This window comes from Gymnoscopelus microlampas, assembly GCF_963454915.1.
Source record: "Gymnoscopelus microlampas genome assembly, chromosome: 17".
Lineage (NCBI taxonomy): Eukaryota > Metazoa > Chordata > Actinopteri > Myctophiformes > Myctophidae > Gymnoscopelus > Gymnoscopelus microlampas.
The window spans coordinates 44,136,121-44,158,631 of record NC_139954.1 but is presented as its reverse complement, the minus strand read 5'-3'; the positions used below and the strand labels follow the sequence as shown (position 1 = coordinate 44,158,631).

At 42.1% G+C, this 22,511-nt stretch overlaps 1 protein-coding gene across 1 annotated transcript in view; it reads right to left on the bottom strand.

Annotated features, from left to right (window-relative positions):
• Positions 1–22,511, bottom strand: part of LOC311065041 (SH3 domain-binding protein 4) — a 67,901-nt gene that overhangs the window by 34,725 nt on the left and 10,665 nt on the right. Inside the window, exons 2-3 of the mRNA XM_084085210.1 lie at positions 4,166–4,399; positions 386–2,742 (exon numbers count right to left, since the gene is read on the bottom strand). Of these exons, the coding sequence (XP_083941336.1) occupies positions 386–2,742; positions 4,166–4,289 (2,481 nt within the window). The 5' untranslated portion in view covers positions 4,290–4,399. The remainder of the gene's footprint in view (positions 1–385; positions 2,743–4,165; positions 4,400–22,511) is intronic.

The following is a 22,511-nucleotide window of genomic DNA, read 5'->3' as shown; positions in this document are numbered from 1 at the left end:
TGCAGCTCTCCACAGCTCCCAGGTCCCTATTAGACCTCGGTGCCTACGCAGCACTTATTGACTGCACTGACTCTCCACATAATTAGCGCGCTGGACCATAGCTTCCAGCAGCTGTAAGCAGATAGCAGATGAAAGACACAACTGTGCTAAAGGAGAGTGAAAAGTCCCCTGGCAGTTAGCATGGAAACGGAACCGCAGGACAGCGTCGAGGAGAGCTGAATGCACAGAAATGAAATGCCCACAGAAACACAATATTTAAACAAAATGCCAGCGTTAAAACATGGAAGGACAAGGCACATCTGTGAAATCAATAACAAGGCAAAATGCGAAGTCACAGCAATTAAAAGAGACGGAGATGATGCCAATTGGCTACTGTATAACTTACAGTCAGGAGTTCTTTCTGGAAGGACTTCCTGTCTTTGCCCTCTGCGTTGTTGCAGTCTTCCTTCAACTTCTCCAGCACGGACGCTACTCGTTCCGGTTCGCTGTCTAGCTCCGCCCGGCAGAAATGAGTCAAGGGCAGGTTGACGTAACCCAGGGCATCGGCGAACGCTCGCCAGTTGCCAATGTTCTCCATCAGCACAGTTCTCACGGAGGCGTAGATGTACGTGAGGAACTTACAGGGCCTCAGTATCTGCTCCAGTAAGAGTGTCGTGGTGAGGTCAGGCCCGCTGAAGTAAATGGGCTTCACTTTGCCGACCACCAGGACATTCTTTGCATGGACGAGCCCCGTCTTGCCTTGATAATATCCAATGTACCATTCTTTAGTCCACAGTTGGCCCTTCAACTTGATTTTTTCCTCACTCAGTAGGGCTACAAAGTCCCCCTTTTTGTACTCCAGCAAGTATTGGTTTTTCGTCTGGCGGATGACGGTTTTGATTAATTTCCCGAACTTGAGGTTGCTGATTTTCCTGTCCTGGAAAACAGGGTACTTAGTTGCGATCGCGAGAGGAGACAAGACTATCTTACCCACTTCCTTCTTTTTGAGGAAACGCCTCGTCACTGAGGTCTTGGGCCCTGTCTTGGGTGGCGGCGTTGGGGTTTGTACGCAAAATTGGGCGAGTATAGAATCGTGGTCATCTTTGACCTGGACCCTCAAGGTGAAATCCGAAACATCCTCGTTGGTGCGCGAGGCAATGCTGTACACGAGTCGGCTGACCTTGCCGAGTTTGACCTGGAAACCCCTGACGACCCTGGCCTGCTCGCTCACTTTCACCTCGTAGTTGGCCATGTTTGAGTACACCCCGACTCGCAGGTCTTGGGGTTTGGCTAGAACAAACTGGTGTTTGCCCCAGAGTTGCAACGCTACTGGCGGAGCAGCCTGCGCCTGCTTTCCGGCATCGCTCACCATTAGCGTCTTTGGTGCGCAGTCGTGGCCAAAGATGGCCACGACCGTCTTGAAAGCGGGGTGAATATGCTTTGGTCCGTACACGCCCAGAGTGATCTTCTTCACCACGTGCTCCCAAACGGTGGTGTCCGGAGGTATCGACTGAGACTGAGCGACGACGCACACGTACATGCAAGGCTCCAGGTTATCCAGACACACCTGGACGGTGTCCCCGTACATGTACGCCTGGGGGATGGGTGTGTAGGGCCCTTCTTTACAGTCGCTCCTGACGCACATGACCTCGGTCGTCTGCCGACTCTCCATTTTCACCACGACGGACACTTTCATCTCCAGGGTGATGGTGGTTTTGGTCTCCATGTTGCTGAGTTTGACCTCCACCACGGGGCTGACGGTGGTGCAGCGGTCGTTGTTCAGCTCCAGAGGCGGGTCCAGCAGGGCCTTGATGGAGATCTGCTGGGTGTCTCCCGAAGCCACGTGACCCTCGGGTATGTGGATGCTGATGTTGGTGTCCGGGAGCTGGACGGCGCCTCCGGAGCTGTCCAGGCGACACACTATGCTGGTCTCCACCGGCTGCGTCTGGCCCCAGCCCGGGCTCTGGCCGAGCGAGTCCAAGTCGTGGCAGGACCTGGCCAGCTTCCTGTGATTGAGCCACGCTTCCCTGAAGTCCTCCCTGCTCTGGAACTGCTCCGGCGCGGGGGCTTTCAGGCCTCCGAAGAAACTCGAGGAAGCCTGGGGTGCCTGTAGGATCGACAGCTCAGACAGACTGTACGACCGTTTACTCCTAAAAAACGGGTTGTCCCGTCGCAACGTTTGCCCCGTTCCCGTGCCGGCGGCAACGGGGTTAACGTCGAAAATGCCGCTGCCGAAACCGTTTATGTTGACAGCGCTGCTGGTGGAATTCGGCACCGTCGACGGCGCCAGGGAGTCAAACAGAAGCAAATCTACCGATTTCTCGTTGCTGTTCTGATCGAGCGAGCTCTGAAGGCCCCCGTTGAGAAAAGGGTTGGTCGAGGCGCATGCCGACGTCGCGAACGGGTTCCCGTTTTGGAGGGCGGTCGGTTTCAGAATGACGCCGGCCCACTCTCCCAGGAGGTCCATCTCCGTGGCCGCCTCCTCGTTGGCGTCCCCGATGCTGTCGATCATTCCGCTGTCGCTGAAGTTGGAGTCTCTGTAATTGATGGGCTGCACGTACGCCGCGGGGATGTAACCCATCTCCGTGTTGTTGTGAGCGTACCACCACTCTCCGCCCGACGTGTCCAACACGTAGAGGCGGTCCCCTTTGGAGAACTTGAGGGTGGTGAAGCTGGACGGGCAGTAGTCCTTAATGGCAACAACCTCCCTGGCGGTGCTGAATTGGGCGGTGGCATCCAGTCGTAAGGCACTAGGAGAAGGCACTGTATGGGAAACAAAGCACAAGGGAAATTTCAGGCTTGTTCAATTCAGTACAATTAGTCAGGGCTGCACAATATGGAGAACATAATTATGCACTGTGCAATAAACTTGTTGGATGTTGCAATAGAAATAAAACAAAGACTTCAATTGCCTAAAATATGATCATGGATATGAAGTCATGTAATAACTGCTATTCTTTCTAGATGTAGTGCAGTTGTAGTGCATTCAGTATTTAAGAGGGTTTATTTGCCACTCACTCATACAGATACAAGCAGCAAAAATGTTGGTGTGGCATGCTCTGCGCATGATCATTCTGGATGTAATAAAAACATTTAAATGACATAACACCGACCTTATAGTACACGGTGATGTAAGCAACACAGCTTAGCTGATCACATTAATAATGGGTGTGTTAGATTTTAGGTGTGTCAATACTGTCTTATCATGCTTGAACATTGGCCATGCACGCTTGGCTCTGGACATGAAAATCACGCACACTCATTATCAATTTGTTTGGTGCAGCTGTGTTGCTTACTGGTCTGTCTGCCAAACAAACTACACAATCAGCCTCGGCTGTTTGTTGGGCCCCGAGTGTGGGGAATACAGGGGGAGAATGATTTAGTAGCTGGATTGAGTTATCCTTGCAAATTGTGTTTTGTCATCATATTTTTCTGGCATGAAAAAAATTATCAAAAATGTAAAATAAATAAATGTGGGTCTCCTTAGTTGACATTAACGTTTGAGAAGCACTGCTCTACACTGAAGCAGAGGCTGTTCATAATGGAGAGGAATGCCATTTTATGGTCCTATCCCCAGTGGTGGAAAGAAACTAAGTACATTTACTCAAGTACTGTTCTTAAGTAGAATTTTGAGGTAGTTTTACTTCCAATTGTCTACTCCACTACATCTCAGAGGCAAATATTGTACTTTTACTCCACTACAATTATTTGAAAATTTCCGTTACTAGTTTTTACATTTAGATTATTAGTCCAAAACATACATTAACCACTTCAGCCCTATATACATTTCGGCCATTTGAAAATAGCCGATCTACAAGCTCACAATGCGTCGCGATGCGACGCATTGTGAGCTTGTAGATCGTCTATTTTCAAAATATTTGTATACATTTGAAAACTTGAAATGAGACATTCTGCATAATGAGTACATCCTACTTTTGGTACTTTTAAGTACATCTTGATGCCAATACTTTTGTACTTTTTACTCAAACTTTTACTAGAAAACTGGACATCTACTTGTAACACAGTATTTCTACATTGCAGCATTGATACTTTTACTGAAGCCTATCCCTCTACACTGACACAGAGACCGTTAATCATTAGAGCTCTAGACCCACGTATCAGCCTGGTCGATATATATCAGCCATTATTTGACTATGTTGACTATATGTACATAGGAGTGGCTAACCTTTGACATCAGTGAGGCTGGCTTCTGAAATGCCCTCGCTGAGGTCTATGAGCGTCCCCTCTGACTTGCAGCGAGGCAGAGAGATGTTGTTGTTTGTGGTGGCTCTGATTCGATGGGCGGCCATCTTCTCCTCCTCGCGGCGCGCTAACCCGCAGCGCTCGGGCTGCTTTCTCTCTCCGGGGGATTCCCTTTAGCTTAATGGCCAAGTCAGGTGTCACCAGCCTCCCATGATATCTGGGAAAAACATAATAGAGAAGGCTATAGATTAACTAATGCATTCGTTCTCAAAGTGGGGTCCGGGGACCCCCAGGGGTCCTTGTGGGGGTTCCAGGGTGTCCCCAGCAAAATGTGTTAATATAGCATCACAATAATGTTTACCATTTTATACTTTAGCTATTGAAAAATAGCAGATATACAAGCTCATAGTGCGGCACCGAGTGCCGCACTATGAGCTTGTAGATCTGCTATTTTTGAAAAATCGTGAAAATGTGTGCAAATCTTTGAATATAATATTTCTTAAAGCGAACATTTGTAGCTCAAATCTTTGCTTCTGGGGGTCCCTGGAACAAAATATTTAGACATGGGGGTCCACGGCCAAATACATATCATTGGGGGTCCTTGACATGAAAACGTTTGAGAACAGCTGAACTAATGGAATTACATATGTGATTTGTGATTTAGCCTTGAGCTGTAATTAATCTTTCCTGATGTCTGCTGATTATGTTATAATTACCGTACACGCTGCTAACAAACGCAATCAACAGAATGGAAATGAAGAGGACACACAGTTCTAATGGAACACAAATACCAATGTGTGTGTCAAACGATTCTCAACCTGTGGCCCAGGGCTCACTAGTGGGCTGTGAGGATATCGCAAGTGGGCCCCCAAATAATTGGCGAAAACAGTATGATTCTATTAATAATTTAACATTAATATCCAAAAAATGTATGTAAAAAAGAAAAGAAAAAACGATGTATGTTTCTTTAAAACCTTGAAAAGTTCGTTTTCATTGTGATTAACCCATTAAAACCGGGAAAGCATCTGTGTCATTTTAGATTTTAGCGTTCGTTGGCTATTAAAAAAATAGCAGATATACAGTACAAGCTTGTACATCCCTGGGGGGTCCTCAGAGTTACTACAGGGGGTCCGCCAAATCTTTGAGTGATAGGATTCTGAGGGGAGTGAGGGGAACATTAGCCAAAAATAGCCGATCTACAAGCACACAACGCCTCGCGCTGTGAGGCGTTGTGAGCTTGTAGATCGGCTATTTTTGGCAACAAGGTTTGGTCTAAAGGGAAAAAAGAGCAGACCAAGTACAGAGCCAATGGTCAAGTTTAGTATTGAGGCTTTAAGTGGTAAAATGTCTGAAAATACACGTTAACATGAATTATAGAGAAGCTAATAATCAAAAAAATCGACAACATTGATGATAGTGCTGTCAAACACGTCCATGAAGCCATCTATTAAAGCTATGACAAAGTCAAATCTGCAACACAATTTTATACAATATGCAGTGGGGGGGTCCCTGCTTCATATCTCTCTCTCTCTCTCTCTCTCTCTCTCTCTCTCTCTCTCTCTCTCTCTCTCTCTCTCTCTCTCTCTCTCTCTCTCTCTCTCTCTCTCTCTCTCTCTCTCTCTCTCTCTCTCAGCTAAGGGGCCCTTGGGCTGAAAAACATTGAAGACCCCTGCTCTAAGATCAATAGTTTTCACTGTACTGTGTGCTCTATTTTCTAGTGAAGGCAATTCTCCATGACAAAGCATAAGGATAAATAGTGAACCGAGGTAGCAATGTGTTTTTATATACACACCCCTGACAACCAGGAGTAGTATTTAGTATCATCACTTGTATTACAATGTCAAAACATTCATAAAGGTTGCAGTTCTCTTGACACAAAAAAACCCATTGTAATCTCTATTCTCTACAACATTATATCATCTCTGTCGGGGCAGGAAACCTCATATTTCCAAAACTGTTACTTTTCAGGATTCAAATTGAAAAATAGCAAAAGCAGCAGATCTACAAGCTCAAAACTCGAGCTTGTAGATCTGCTACTTTTGATGCTTTCGTGTAACGCTGTAGTATGATCAAGTAGGGCATAAAATTCACGAAAAAACACAAAAAGTAAAAACTTGGAGATAAGAGGTTTCTGCTCTCCAGTTTGCAGCTATCACATCGCTGTGATACTAAACATTGTACCCCCCCCCCCCCCCATGTTATCACTTTGCAATTGCATAATATTCTGTTCATTTTGTTCGTGTCAGACAGCTCAGCACGCTATCATTAACCCATTAAGACCGGGAACGCATCTGTGTCATTTTAGATTTCTCTGGGGGCTATCCAAAAATAGCAGATATACAAGCTCCCTCAAAATATTTGGTTCCAGGGACCCCCCAGAAGCAAAGATTGGAGTTAAAAATGGAGTTTTAAAATATATTATAAATTCTAAGATTTGCATGCATTTTCACGATTTTTCAAAACTAATTGCAGATCTACAAGCTCATAGCGTGGCACTCGGCGTCGCGCCATATGCTTGAAGATCTGCTATATTTGAATAGCCCAAAGAAACCTTAAAAATCACACAGATGCGTTCCCGGTCTTAATGGATTAACATCAAACCCAGTGCTTGGGATGCTTTGAAAGTGAAGCTTTTTTTTCAGTTTCCTACGACTTTTGAAATAGCTTCTACAGCTACAGCTAATGAATAAATGAATAGGCTGTATAGATTAAACTGTACTGTACAGGCGTGTGTGTGTGTGTGTGTGTGTGTGTGTGTGTGTGTGTGTGTGTGTGTATGTGTGTGTGTGTGTGTGTGTGTGTGTGTGTGTGTGTGTGTGTGTGTGTGTGTGTGTGTGTGTGTGTGTGTGTGTGTGTGTGTGTGTGTGTGTGTGTGTGTGTGTGTGTGTGTGTGTGCGTGTCTAGTGTGTGTTTCTGCGTTGTGCGTGATCAGAATAACTTTGATCTCTGAGTTTCCTCTGAGCAGTATGCACTACTACTGAACCATCACATCCATACCTACACTACAAGACATGAGGGAAGGAAGCACGAGAGATGCATACAAACAGAATAACACATTCATTCAAGCAGATGTCATTTTGTCTACGCTGCAAATGTGAGAATAATAATGTGTATGATGATAATAACTGTATGTTTGACCTGTCCTGACCTGCTGGGCTATAAAGGTGTTCAGATATCAACTCATAACTAGGGCTGTCCCGATTATGAAAGGTTACATGACGATTAATAATACTAATTAATGATAATAAATACATAATACATAAATAATTGCGATCAACGATTTAATTGCGTTTTTGTCGTTGGAACAATGGAACATTATGAATAAAAATTACATTTCTGTTTGGCTTTTAGGCTTTGAAGTTGCACATGGCGGATATGACAAAATATACAAAGAAACGACTGACACATTTAATAACTTTATACTTTAAAAAACACTTTAATAGTGGATACAGCCAATCTACTATTGCCACTATTTTTTTTTAAATGTTTGAAAATATATTTTTTTCAACATGGAAACGATTATGACAAAATCTTTGCGGTTATCTCAAATAATTGCGATTCGACGATTATGTAATAACTGTGACCAACTTATAACAGAATATAGGCTAGTGTGCCGTCAGACCAGTCCAGGTGTGCCTTGGGATTTTGTGACAACCATATATTATTATTGCAATATACTGTAATACAACTAGACCTTTATTGTTGAATTGTGGTGTTTTTTAAGGAACCATTGCAATGTGATTTTGTTCTGCTGTGCATCTCTGATTCACTCTGTAAAGTTACTTGCAAATGACAATAAAGAGGAACTTGAACTTGATCCCATTGGGGGGAAATTCAGGCACTGCCAGAGGCTATACAGCAGATAAGTTACAGACACAGAGTACTGTGAGATACAGTCATGATAATAGCATAACAGTTATCTTACGAATTATGTCTTTAATCTACTATATCAGTACTTTGCGCACACTCATCTTCCAGTACAGAGACACATTCTATACCATTCTTTCATCATAAAAAAGCGAAATAGCAGATCTACAAGTTCAAAACGCATCACAATGCAATGTGAATATTCTCACAATGAATACAGGTGTGCATGGTTTCTGACTTGCCCATTGTTGTGCCTTGTGCAAAAAGAAAACGTTTGAAAACCACTATGTCTATACAATGTGTAAAAGGCGATTGGCAAATGATAGCCTATATATGTATAGGCTAATATTTTTCCAATGCCAATAGTGGGAAACAGTGAGTGAGATGTGGTTTAAGATTCCATGAACATGTCCAGACACGCCTGACTGTGCCCTTCCTTCTGCATAGTTTGGGGATGACACTATAGCCTCTTCCATCCCTGTAATGCCTTATTTATACTTGGTTGCGTGCTGTGTCGGCAGCCACTAAAAATAGCAGATCTACAAGCTCGCAACGTGCCGTATCAGCGACGCGCTGTGTGCTTATAGATCTGCCACGTTCAGTGCATGACACCACCGGCACTGCCTGCAACCAAAGTATAGTATAAATAAATATAAATCAGGCTTAATGTAGGCTATACTGTATTTATTTTTGCTTCACTGTGTGACTATACTTCTTGTGCGGTCCAAATGTTTTGGCCTAATTTGAAGGGTGTGAGACACACATGTACTATGCAGGTCAACGTCAATACAAGCTCTTACAAGAAGCAGTCTTAACAAACAGCATCTGGGTCAGTGGAGCGCCCTGGTTCACATAAGATGCCAACACAACAAGCCTTCTCCTTGTCTGGTGTTTTGCTTTCCAATTCATAATTCATAGCATTGTAAGCTCACTGAAGGAATGGGATGGTATGATAGACACTATATGGACACAGTTTTAGAGATATAGTCTGCAAACTGATCCATTTGTACTAGGTCGTCGTGAGTAATTCAAGCAGGGTACCAGCGGCAGGGCAAAGGGTGAGCCACGGTGAACACCCCGCTAGACAATGAGCTTCAGTGTGCACATGCACTTTAAAGGGATTGTTCACCAACAAAATGACTTTTTTTCTATTGATTAGTCACCCCATGTAGACTTGAATTTGTGGATTTTTTGTTTTTTTTTGGGGTGTCATTTCTTGGGTGAACTATCCCTTTAACAATAACGTTGATACAGAGCAGGGGTCTTCAACAGGGGGTCCAGGACCCCTAGGGGGGTCCTCAGAGTTACTATAGGGGGTCCGCCAAATCTTTGTGATAGGTTTTACTTATTTTTTTACATTAACCAGTTGAACCCTGGCATCTCTATTTTGAGGAACGTTAGCCGAAAATAGCAGATCTACAAGCTCACAACACCTCGCAGCGCTGTGAGCTTGCAGATCGGTTATATTCAGCAAAGAGGTTTGGGGTAGGATTTCCAAGTATTGAGGGTTTAAGTGGTTAACTGCCTGAAAATAGACATTAACATGAATCCAACAGTAGGCCTACTGTCAAACCAGTCTATGAAGCTATCTATGAAAAAGTATAATATGCAACACATTTTTTCTACAATATGTATAGGGGGTCCCTGCTTCATCTCTTTCTCAGCTAGGGGGTCCTTGACCTGAAAAAACGTTGAATACGCTATTAGGCTATCAGGTATAGAGGCTCTTGGCAGTTTTGGATTCACGTTGCTCTTGGGACAAACTGAGACGGTTCATTATCAAAATAAATCAATGCTGTCATAAACTCCAATCACTGAGAAGTCATTACATGGCAAGACCACTTTGGTAGAGGTTTGGGTTGTGTAGTTACCTTGCCATGATGTAACTCCAAACATCAAAAATGGACAAGAAATCAAAAATAATTGCTCCATTGATTAGAAATTGATCATTCAAAATATGCTCCTCATTGACTTACATTGTAAAGTCACTCTTTCAGCCCGTAAAAGAACGCAAACAAAGTTGGTTCAGACAATATAGAACATCACCAAACCCAGTACTGTTTGTTTTCTTAATAAAAATGTTAACGTCCTGTTGATTTCGCTCTTTTTATTAAGACGAGAACCCGGACTGGATCCACGGATCCGGATCCGGATCTTCAAATAGTAAAATCAGCAGGAAGTTGACATTTGTATTGAAAAAACAAACAGTAGCATACTGGGTTTGGTGATGTTCTATATTGTCTGGATCAGCTTTGTTTGTGTCCGTTTACGTGACTAAAAGAGTGACTTTGAGAGCTGTTTTACGGTACGATGTAAGTCAATGAAGAGCATATTTTGAATCATCAATTTCTAATCAATAGAGAAATTATTTTTGATTTCTTGTCCACCTAGGAGTTGCATCATGGCAAGGTACCTACACAACCCAAACCTCTACCAAAGTGGTCTTTCCCTTTAAAGAGTAACACGTGGATTCAAGCAAAAATAATGATGTTTTAGTAAATGTTGTTCCTGCTGTTCTACACAGATTGAGGATTTAAACCTTTGCTTTTATGAAATATCCGAGACCATTATGGTTTTTATGACGCTTCTGATCATATTGCTTGTAGATCGTCTATTTTCGCTGCGCAGCATGCTTCCATAGAAAATAAGCGGGCTTTATATTGAATCCAAATGACTCATATCAGTCGTGGCGACTGAGATCTTTAATCCATGGGTAACAACACAGGGTAGAAACAAACAGTGTACTGTAGGCTAGAACAGTCACTGTTTATACAAAGCTACTGTACAGTATGTGTCACCGTTTAGTACGTGTGTAATGCAGTCCTGACCCGACACTGTTTTATCACGTGGTCTCCTCAGCAGTTCACTCTCATTTTTCAGCGGCCTGTGAAAACACTCAAACAAACCAATTGTTTTGGAACTACTGAGCAACATCTGACGTGTGCACCACTGTAGCCACCTTGACACCACCTGTCCTAATCTTATTATAGAAATAATTGCAGATGGATTACTTTAAATAAATTGTACTATATCCTAGGTCAGTTATAATGAAACAAATAGTTTTTGCATGTCCATTCATTATCATTTTGGTGTTATATGTGAATACTTGTATAGGAATAAATGTGAGTCAGCAGTAAGTGATTGATTCACATTGCCAAATAAACAGGTAAAGAATGATTATAGCCTTATTATTACATAATTCATATTGTGTTCGGTTTAAGTTTGACAGTGCACTTTAAAGTTGACAGTGGTGGAAAGTAACTAAGTACGCTAAGTGGCACTATATATATTTTGATGCCAATAATACTTTTTTACTCAAGTAGCAACATTTCCAACAGGACTTTTACTTCGGGGTACTTCTTCTTCCACAAATGATTACAGGTGGTGATGATGACGTAAGTTGGTTCCTCTGTTAATTTCTACTCTGGTAACAATTAGCTTCCTTTCATGCTGTGACCTTATGGGCCTCTGAAACAGGATAGGGTGAGAGCGGGAGGGGGGGACGCGTGAGGGTATACGGCAGTGGTGTAAAGTAACTAAGTACATTTACTCAAGTACTGTACTCTTATATACAATTTTGAGGTATTTTCACTCTACTGGAGTATTTCCAATTTTCGGTACTTTTACTTCTACTCCACTACATCTCAGAGGCAAATATTGTACTTTTACTCCACTACAATTATGTGAAAACTTTAGCTACTAGTTACATGTCGATTTTGATTATTATTTCAAAACATACATTCACTATATATCCCAGTTCAGCCCTATATACATTTCGGCCTTTTGAAAACAGCCGACCTACAAGCTCACAACGCATTGTGAGCTTGTAGATCTGCTATTTTCAAAAGATTTTTATACATTTTATACTTTTGAAAACTTGTGAAATGGGACATGCTGCATAATAACTTTCAACTTTTGGTACTTTAAGTACATTTTCATACCAATACTTTTGTACTTTTACTAAATGTTGAATTCCGGACTTCTACTCGTAACAGAGTATTTCTACACTGCAGTATTGATACTTTTACACAAGTAAAAAAAAAAATGGAGTACTTTTTCCACCGCTGGTATATAGGGTCAATGTAGGTGGTGTCCGTCTGTGTTGATACACACATAAAGGCCTGGGTGGTCTCTCACAGCAGACAGCAGCAGCTATCCAAACCTGTGCTCTCATTCTCTCCTATGACTACCCCTGGGAATGTTTAACCTCCGCCGCGACAACAACACACACATCTACATACAAACGTATACAGAGAACAATGGCGGGGCGGGGCCCCTATCAGGGCCCTCTGTACGTAAATCTAGAGACAACCCACTGTCAACAATAAAACCCTGTCATGCAAATGAACAGAAAGCCCGCCCTGATAATAAAAACGCTGGGCGAGAGAGAGAGAAGGCTATTATGTGGCTCAGCTAATGTCTCTGGTAATGGGATGTCAGAAAGACTCCCCTGGTTCTTTTTTTGGGGGGCCATATAGCTGCTCAGGCGGCACGCAGCTGTTGCCATATTCTGCGAGAGATATAAGCAACCCGGGTTTATGTAAACAAGCCAAAAATAATTAAGCGACTATTAGGCCACATGAGCACTTTAAACCTATTATATACTGTAAACATTGGCTATTTGAAAATAGCCGATCTACAAGCTCACAACGCGTCGTGAGCTTGTAGATCTGCTATTTTTGAGTGGTGCCAACCACTCCTATATCTGACTTTGTCTGTGTGTCCGGGTGTATGTATGTATGTCCAAAAAACAAACATTGATGACAACATCAATACGGGGCTCATCAAAGGCACCACTCTCTTCACACAGGGTGTGATTTTTTTTTTAAATCTTGGAAAAAGTGAAAAATTTGAAATATTTTTGAAACATTTTAACAATATAAATCTGGTGTAGGGGTCCCTGGGACAAAAAATGTTTTCAGATGGGGATACGTGGACAATTACATTACAATGTGGGTGGTCCTTGACATGAAAATGTTTGAGAACCACTGGTTTAAACAACATTTTTAGGAAACAAGCCCAAACAAGCAACTACACTTTAGAAACAAGCCCCCCCCAAAAAAATGCAACCCACAACTATGCCAATATTTACAGAAAAACAAGCCCCAAAGTCGCTTATAATAAGCGGACATGGCAACGCCGGCTCCCTCCCTGGGGTTCGACACACAATAATGTGAGGAATTAAATGTTGAACGCTGCCCTCATGCATCTGATCTGGGGATTGAGACGGGAAGGAATGTCCTTGGCTCTAACGCCAGGTACTTTCTTTAGCGCCCCTGACAACACAGCGAGCAACACAGACTAACCGCTGTTTCACAATATTAAACGCTGACACACTTTGTTATGGTTGCCAAAAACGTGGCCTCTCTCTCCGTCCCACGGCGGGCCGTTTTCTGCAAACATTTCTGTTTAATCACAATCTGCACAGAGTAGCTGAGAGGCAAATATTTTAACCCACTCAATCCGGGAACGCATCTGTGTCATTTTAGATTTTTTAGCCATAACCATTATTTTATCCTTTGGGCTATTCAAAAATAGCAGATATACAAGCTCGTAGCACGGCACCGAGTGCCGCGCTACGAGCTTGTAGATCTGCTATTTTGAAAACATTTGTGCAAATCTTTGAACACATGTATTTTTTGAAATATCATTTTTAACTCCAGTCTTTGCTTCTGGGGAGGTCCCCGGAACAACACATTTTGATGGGTAAAACCATCATACCCAAAACGACATGTATTTGGCCGCGGACCCCCATCTCAAAATATTTTGTTCCAGGGACCCCCAGAAGCAAAGATTTGAGTTAAAAAACATTGTTTCAAAAACTATATGTATTCAAAGATTTGCACACATGTCCAAGATTTTTCAAAAAATAGCAGATCTACAAGCTCACAGCGCGGCACTCGGTGCCGCGCTGTGAGCTTGTATATCTGCTATTTTTTAATAGCCCAAAGCATAAAATAATGATTATAGCTAAAAATCGACAGATGCATTCCCGGATTGAATGGGATAAGACACACCTCACCCTGAATGATAAGTGGGAGCACTCGTCGCACACAATACTAATTTCCGAGCACAGCGGGTTGAAATGTGGTCGCTGCCTTTTCTGTCACTTTGTGTTAAAGATGTAAAACGGGGAAAAAAAAGAGAACCGACTCAATCAATACGGGGAGTTGCTTTCAATTCGGCGCCACTTAACCATGCACCATCTGACTTTAAAACCCACCACAAACAGTCATTACAGTCTTTATAGTTACACGAAAGCGTAATAAAAACCACTAAATTATTTACAGACAAGCTATTTAAACTGCCGAGGATATAGTCCAGCGAGCTCTGGTGAATTGGCCGTGGCCGCCGGCTAAGTGAGAACCAGTTACTCACAGCTTTTTTGTTTTCGCTGCCCCTTATCCCATTCAACCCGGGAAACGCATCTCTGTCATTTTAGACGTCTTTGGCTATTCCAAGAAATCGTGAAAATGTGTGCAAATCTTTCTATATATATATATATATATATATTTTTTTTTTAACTCAAATCTTTGTTTCTGGGGGTCCCTGGAATACAATATTTTGAGATGGGGGGTCAGATACATAATCATTTTGGGCGTTCTTGACATGAAAACAGTTTGATATACACTGATATTATAGCAACCTAAGTAAAAAAGAAATGTGTAGAGTCCCCAGAAGCAAAGATTTGAGTTTAAAAAAACATCGCTTTAAAGAATATATATATATTCAAAGATTTGCACGTCAAGGACCCCCCAAAATGCTATGTATTTGGCCTCTCAAAAATCTCAAAACATGTTGTTCCAGGGACCCCCAGAAGCAAAGATTTGAGCTACAAATATTCGCTTTTACGATTTTTCAAAAAAATAGCAGATCTAGTGCCGCTATGAGCTTGTAGATCTGCTATATTTTTTTTAATAGTCACAAAGCATAAAATAATTGTTATAGCTAAACATCTAAAATGACACAGTAGTATGCGTTCCCGTATTAAATGGGTTATTTGTAATGCAGTTTGCCAGGCATAGGACCTGTTAACCTCAAATGGATTCAGGGCCTGTCTATATTAGCCTGTCTGTCAACTCGTCTGAAGAGAGGAGAGGGAAAAAAGGAGGGCGGGATGCAGGGAAGCAGGGAAAGCGAATGGGTCAGAGAGAGAGAGAGAGAGAAACATGGAGGTAAAGGAACTAAACGGAGACAGACTTGGACTTGCTTGGCTGGAGCTGGAAATGGCCTGACGCTGGCAGTGATAGCAGGGCCCCTGGCTTGCAAGACAAACCACTGGATAAGTGTTTGAACCATTTAAGCTATTGGTTCTCAAAGTGGGGCCCGGGGACCCCCAGGGGTCCTTCGGGGGGTTTCCAGGGGGTCCCCAGCAAAATGTGTTAAAATAGCATCACAATAATTTGAACCACTTTAACCTTTTATACTTTGGCTATTCAAAAATAGCAGATATAGATCTGCTATTTTTGAAAAATCGTAAAAAATATGTGCAAACCTTTGAATATATACTTCTAAAGTGAACATTTGTAGCTCAAATCTTTGCTTCTGGGGGTCCCTGGAACAAAATATTTTGAGACGGGGGTCCGCGGCCAAATCCATAGCATTTTGGGGGTCCTTGACATGAAAAAGTTTGAAAACCACTGATTTAAGCCATTATAATACTTCACTGTACAACAAATAGCGGAAAATAGCCTATCTACTGCGACACATTGTGAGCTTTTAGATAGGCTATTTTCCCTTTATGAACATTTTGAAATCGCCTATAATTAAATGTCCAAAAAGGGAAGCCAGGATGAAAGTGGTTGAAATCATAATCCCCACATCTGTGATTCTTCAACCTCTGTTCCCAATTCCTCGGGCAACCAAGCGAGGTGGCCACACTCGCCAGGCCCGCTATACATCCCGTGGCGAGTAACCCAAACTAAAGGCCGGCCCCGTAAGCCGATTACCACGCACGATTCAGCTCTCTCCAGTGTGGTGGAAAAATGTACTCAAATGTTTTACTTGAGTAAAAGTATCAATGCTGCATCAGTACTCGGTTACGAGTAAAAGTTCCAGAATTCAAAATTGACTTGTGTAAAAGTACAAAAGTATTGGTATCAAAATGTACTTCAAGTACCAAAAGTAAAAGTACTAAAATGTTTGAAAATAGCAGATCTACAAGCTCGCGACGCGTTGTGAGCTTGTAGAGCGGTAGAGCTTGTAAGTGGTTAATGTATGTTTTATAATATAATAATTTATATCTGCCAAGTAACTAGTAACTTAAGTTTTCAAATAATTGTAGTGGAGTAAAAATACAATATTTGCCTCTGAGATGCAACGGAGGAGAAGTAAAAGTATCGACGATTGGACATACTCCAGTAAAGTAAAAGTACCTCAAAATTGTACCCTAAGTACAGTACTTGAGTAAATGTACTTAGTTACTGTACACCACTGGTTGGTTCTCTCACACATATAGGGGGAACGGTCCACTCTTTCAAAAGATTGCCCCTTTCCGCTGGCAATCCCTACGAAACTGCCATCCAATGCCACTCCTTTCATTCAGCAATTCAACATCCTGTCGCGTTGACATCCCTGGGGAATAGACCAGAGCCAGAATGCCTCTTTATCACGGCGGTGGCAGAGGGAAAGCACAAAGCCAATCCTCATCCACTGGGTAAGACATTGCCAAGCGATCCCATTCTTCTGAGAAAAGTGAGAAGACTGTAGCGACACTTCAGTGTTAACCCAATAAGACCGGGAAATGACTGTCATTTTTTTTTTTTTTTGCTATTCAAAAATAACAGATCTACAAGCTCATAGCGCGGCACCGAGTGCCACGCTATGAGCTTGTAGATCTGCAATTTTTTTGAAGAATCGTGGAAAATGTGTGCAAATCATTGAATATTGTTGTGTTTTTGTACCAATCTCTTCTAAATCACTTTTTTTTTAAGAAAACATATTTTGCTATATATCAGTGGTGCTCAAACCTTTTCATGTCAAGGACCCCATAAAATTATTACGTATTTGGCCGAGGACCCCCCGATCTCAAAATATGTGTTCCAGGGACCCCCCAAGAAGCAAATATGAACTTTAAAAAAATATATATATTCAAAGATTTGTACACATTTTCACGATTTTTCAAAAATAGCAGATCTACAAGCTCATAGCGCGGCACTCGGTGCCGCGCTATGAGCTTGTAGATCTGCTATTTTTGAACAACCAAAAGTATAAGATTAATGGTTCAAGTGGTTACACAGATGCGTTTCCCGGCCTTAATGGGTTAAAACCTGATTCTGAAGGTTTCAAAGAAAAGAAACAAATCTAAAATGAGGCCTTAATCTGTAGTGCTAGGGCTCCCGTATCACCAGTGCCACTTCCCACATTATGGCACATATCATTGCTTATCATGACTACTCTCTTATCGGAACTCAGAAATGTGCAAAGTGTGACAATGGGAAAAGGGATATCCAAGCTGTACTGAAACTTTCACATTTTTTATATCAGCCATTTTGATAACGGTGTATAAATAGGTATCCGAAATCCGTAACAAACCCGCAAAAAAGTTACAAAAACTCGCCAACGTTGCTGTGCTCTGAAACGAGAGGCGTGTTCAAAGAGTCATGTAAGGCTTCAGAGTGCAGCCACAGCCTTAGTTTGAGAATTAAAATATGGTAAAGTTGTAGCCTGGCATGGCCAGACTAATATCACTGCGTAGATATTAGTCTGGAACCTCTGTGTGGAACCTGCATTTCCGAGGGGCAAATTAAAAAAATGCCTCTGGTGATAAAACCGCCCTACATTTGCATACTGGGCTCTGATTGGTCCCTCACAACTTCGGAGGAAGAGAAATAAAATCACTATTGAGAGGGGCCAGACCTAATCTGCCAAGGGCAATTTCTTTTTTGCAAAGCAGATTCGTCTGGAACCAGGCTAGTAAAGTTGTACTGTAGAACAGTGGTTAAGTAAAAGTATCAATACTGCAATGTAGAAATACTCTGTCACAAGTCCAGAATTCAAAATGTTCTTGAGTAAATAAATAACAACGGTATTGGTATCAAAATGTACTTAAAGTGCCAAAAGTAGAAAGTACTCATTATGCAGAAGGTCCCATTTCACAAGTTTTCAAACGTATACAAATCTTTTGAAAATAGCAGATCTACAAGCTCACAATGCGTCGCATTGAACGGTCAATGAACGACCGAGCTAATTCACACTTTTCCAACAGTTCCAACTCCAATGAGCCATCAAAGCGAAGGAGGATATTTACAAAACGGATCGTTCGTCATATCGATGTGCTGCTGATGACAGCGAGAACGACATTGCATATCCATCTACAGTGCACGATGTTCTCTGAATCCAAGCCGTTTACAAGATTGATGAACGACAACACAATGTTTGTGAGTACAAAGCAAAGCAATCCCGGTGATAACAGCTGCTGCTAAAGCCCACACGAGAACAGAACACTACTAGACAACAAACTCGCAGTTACGGCAGAGTTCAAGCACAACTTCCTTAACCACCCGCGTGGAATCTGCCACTCCACTGAATACGACCCAGCCTTGAACTCGTCTATTGACCTTATGGTTCCCAGAACAGGGGAGGGGAGGGGAGGGGGGGGGTGTTTATACAAGCCCATTAGAACAGAAAGAAGCTTTGTTTCATTGCGTCCGGTTTTCACTCCTTGCGTTACCACATTAGCTTAAGACACGCAGCCTGTTTGTATATCTGCAAGTCCGGCTACGGGATTAGTGCAGAGAATGGCTGTTATGCACTTGAACCCCAGCATCGCTATTCCGGAGGGGCATTCGCCCAGAAACAGCAGATCTACAAGCTCACAAGTTAACGCATTGTGTCGCGACACGTTGTGAGCTTGTAGATCGGCTATTTTTGGTGTAGAGGGGAAAAGAGCGCGCCGAGTATTTGCAAGTGCCGAGCAACTCGTGTTCAGTTTACCAAGTACAGACGGTTTCAGTGGTTTGAATGAACCCAAAGGCCACTGTAACAACTCCAGACAGTCAACAATACTGTACCAGGCCGCCTCTGTCGGGTGGAAACCTCATATGTCCAAAACTGTTACTGATTCAAATTCAAAAGCATCAAAAATAGCGGATCTACAAGCTCGAAACGCGTCGCTTCGCTTCGCGGTGTTGATGCTTTTGTGTGACTCTGTAGTATGATCAAGTAAAAAAACACAAACAAGTTAAAACATGGAGATAGGAGGTTTCTGCCCGACAACAACGGTATTAGGGACACACCCACCCCGCTGCGACGTGTTTAAGCACGACTTCTCCCCGGCAGGAAGTGGCCGAGCTGCAGAAACAGGGAGGAAATGCCTTTGTGATGAGAGGGCTGCCAGATCTCTCCTGACTCCCTCTCTCTCTCTCTCTCTCTCTCTCTCTCTCTCTCTCTCTCTCTCTCTCTCTCTCTCTGTCTCTCTCTCTCTCTCTCTCTCTCTCTCTCTCATAGCTCCCCTCCCATCCTTGGAACACACTGCCTTCCGCGCAAACCTTCTCGTCTACCCTTTGATTCATGAGAAAAGCGAGGGGTGTGTGATGCTTGAGCGATCATCACACAGGAATATGACAGTATATATACATACATACAGCAGCGGGCTGTATAGCTGTACGTTGTTAAAAAGGTATATATCCGGTTATCAGTGGTGGAAAAAGTACTAAAATGCTTTACTTAAGTAAAAGTATCAATACTGCCATATAGAAATACTCTGTTTACAAGTAAAAGTCCGGAATTCAAATATTACTTGAGTAAAAGTACACAAGTATAGGTACCAAAAGTAGAAAGTAGTCATTATGCAGAATGTCCCATTTCCAACTTTTCAAAAGTATAAAAGGCATACAAATCTTTTGAAAATAGCAGATCTACAAGCTCGCAATGCGTCGCAACGCGACGCATTGGGAGCTTGTAGATCGGCTATTTTCAAATGGCCAAAATGTATAAAGGGCTGAAGTGGTTAATGTATGTTTTGTAATAATAGTCATAATTGTAGTGGATTAAAAGTACAACATTTGCCTCTTAGATGTAGTGGAGTAGGAGTAAAAAGTACAGAAAATTGGAAATACTTCAGTAAAGAAATACCTCAAAATTGTACTTAAGTACAGTACTTGAGTAAATGTACTTAGCTACTTTACTAGTTACAATACATCACCTTGGTGACAATGTGGCATGGGCCAGACGGCATGGGGGGACCCCATGAAATCGGCCCGTGAATTCAGCGGATAATGTGTGAGTGACACAGATGCCTTGGTTCTCAGACTAGAGAAAAGCCTGCCTCCTGGCCTTGGCTGACTGAAAGCAAAGCTCTCTGATATCTCCTGTCCTGGGGGAGAAGACAGATAGAGAACTAATAAGCCTCACTGTGTGTTAGGCCAATACTATTACCATGCACAGTGATACTGCTCAGAGAAAGAGAACGACACCACTAGTAAAAAATGTGGCTAGAAAACCTTTCGGTAACACTTGACTTACAGGTTGTGTCTGTAATGTATTACAATCGTATTTATAATGCATTATAATGCACTTATAAGCAGTGGTTTAAATAAACTTAAGTACATTTACTGTACTGTACTGTACTTAAGTACAATTTTGAGGTATTTTTTACTTTACTGGAGTAATTCCAATTGTCTATACTTTCACTTCTACTCCACTACATCTCAGAGGCAAATGTTGTACTTTTGCTCCACTACATTTATTTGAAAACTGTAGTTACTAGTTACTTTGCAGATGAAGATAAATTATTACATCATAAAACCTACATGAACCACTTCAGCCTTATTTTATACCACAACTATTGAAAATAGCCGATCTACAAGCATCGCATCGCGTTATGAGCTTATAGATCTGCTATTTTCAAACATTTTAGTACTTTCACTTGTGGTACTTTAAGTATATTTTGATGCCAATACCTTTGTACTTTTACTCAAGTAACATTTTGAACACAGGCCTTTTACTTGTAACAGAGCATCTTTATCTTGTGGCATTGCTATTTTTACTTAAGTAAAAATATCCCTCACTGAGTGTTAGCAACACTTTCTTCTTGCTTGGTACCAGTCGGTGCTGAGTGCCATATTCTACCTTGACAGCTAGACCCTAAATCATCCGGTAATTTCTGATTAAAAGGTAATGAATCTTTTTACAGGGGGGCGACGAACTAGAGGAAAGAGTCTGGCAACGCTGCGACCGACTAATTACAAAGATATGAACCCGGCGATGTGCCTTGAATAAATGTGCATGTCCAACTGGTTCACCTTACGTGCTCTTCTTCTCCACGGCCATAAAAAACAGTACCGCCATCATTCACTCGCAGTGCAAAAAGTAATTTCGGCCAATAAATAAGTCAGCGATAACTACCTGTGTGCTGCAGCTGTGCCAGCGTGAATTAGCCCTTTAAGACCGGGAACGCACCTGTGTGTCGTTGTTAGATTTCTTTGGCTGTTCAAAAATAGCAGATCTACAAGCTCATAGCGCGGCACTGAGTGCTGCGCTATGAGCTTGTAGATCTGCTATTTTTTAATAATTGTGAAAATTGAGTGCAAATCTTTGAATGTGTATTTGTTTTAAAGCAAACATTTGTAACTCAAATCTTTTCTTCTGGGGGATTCTACAAATGTCTTCTGGATCCTAACGGTTAAAAAAATACCCCAAAAAACTTACGTTGCTATAATATCAGTGGTTCTCAAACTTTTTCAAAGACCACCCAAAATTATATGTATTTGGCCGTGGACCCCCATCTCAAAATATTTAGTTCCAGGGACCCCAAGAAGCACAGATTTGAGATACAAATGTTCGCTTTAAAAATATATATATTGAAAGATTTGCACACATTTTCTCATCTACAAGCTCATAGGGCGGCACTCAGTGCCGCGCTACGAGCTTGTAGATCTGCTATTTTTTGAATAGCCCAAAGAAATCTAAAATGACAGAGATGCGTTCCCGTATTGAATGGGTTAGAGTAGGTATTGCGTCTTAGCAACTGCTGGATTTCAGCCTTTTTTCCTCCCCCAGAAACCATCAACTACAGTGAGTATCTCACCCGTATCCCCGATTCTCGGCCGTATCTCAGTCAGAGCTGTCGAGCCTCTGCAGCCAGAGTTACAATTTACAATTTAGGCATTTTCAGTGGTGTAAAGCAAGTGAGTACATGTACTCAAGTACTGTACTTAAGTACAATTTTGAGGTATTTTCCACTTTACTGGAGTATTTCCAATTTTCTGTACTTTTACCTCTATTCCATTACATCTCAGAGCCAAATATTGTACTTTTACTCCACTACAATTATTTGAAAACTTTAGTTACCAGTTACTTTGTAGATTTTGATTATTATTACAAGAAAACATACATTACTCACTTTGAGTGCGATGCGATGCATTGTGAGCTTGTAGATCTGCCATTTTCAAATGATTTGTATGCATTTGAAAACTTGTGAAATGGGACATTCTGCACAATGAGTACTTTCTACTTCTGGT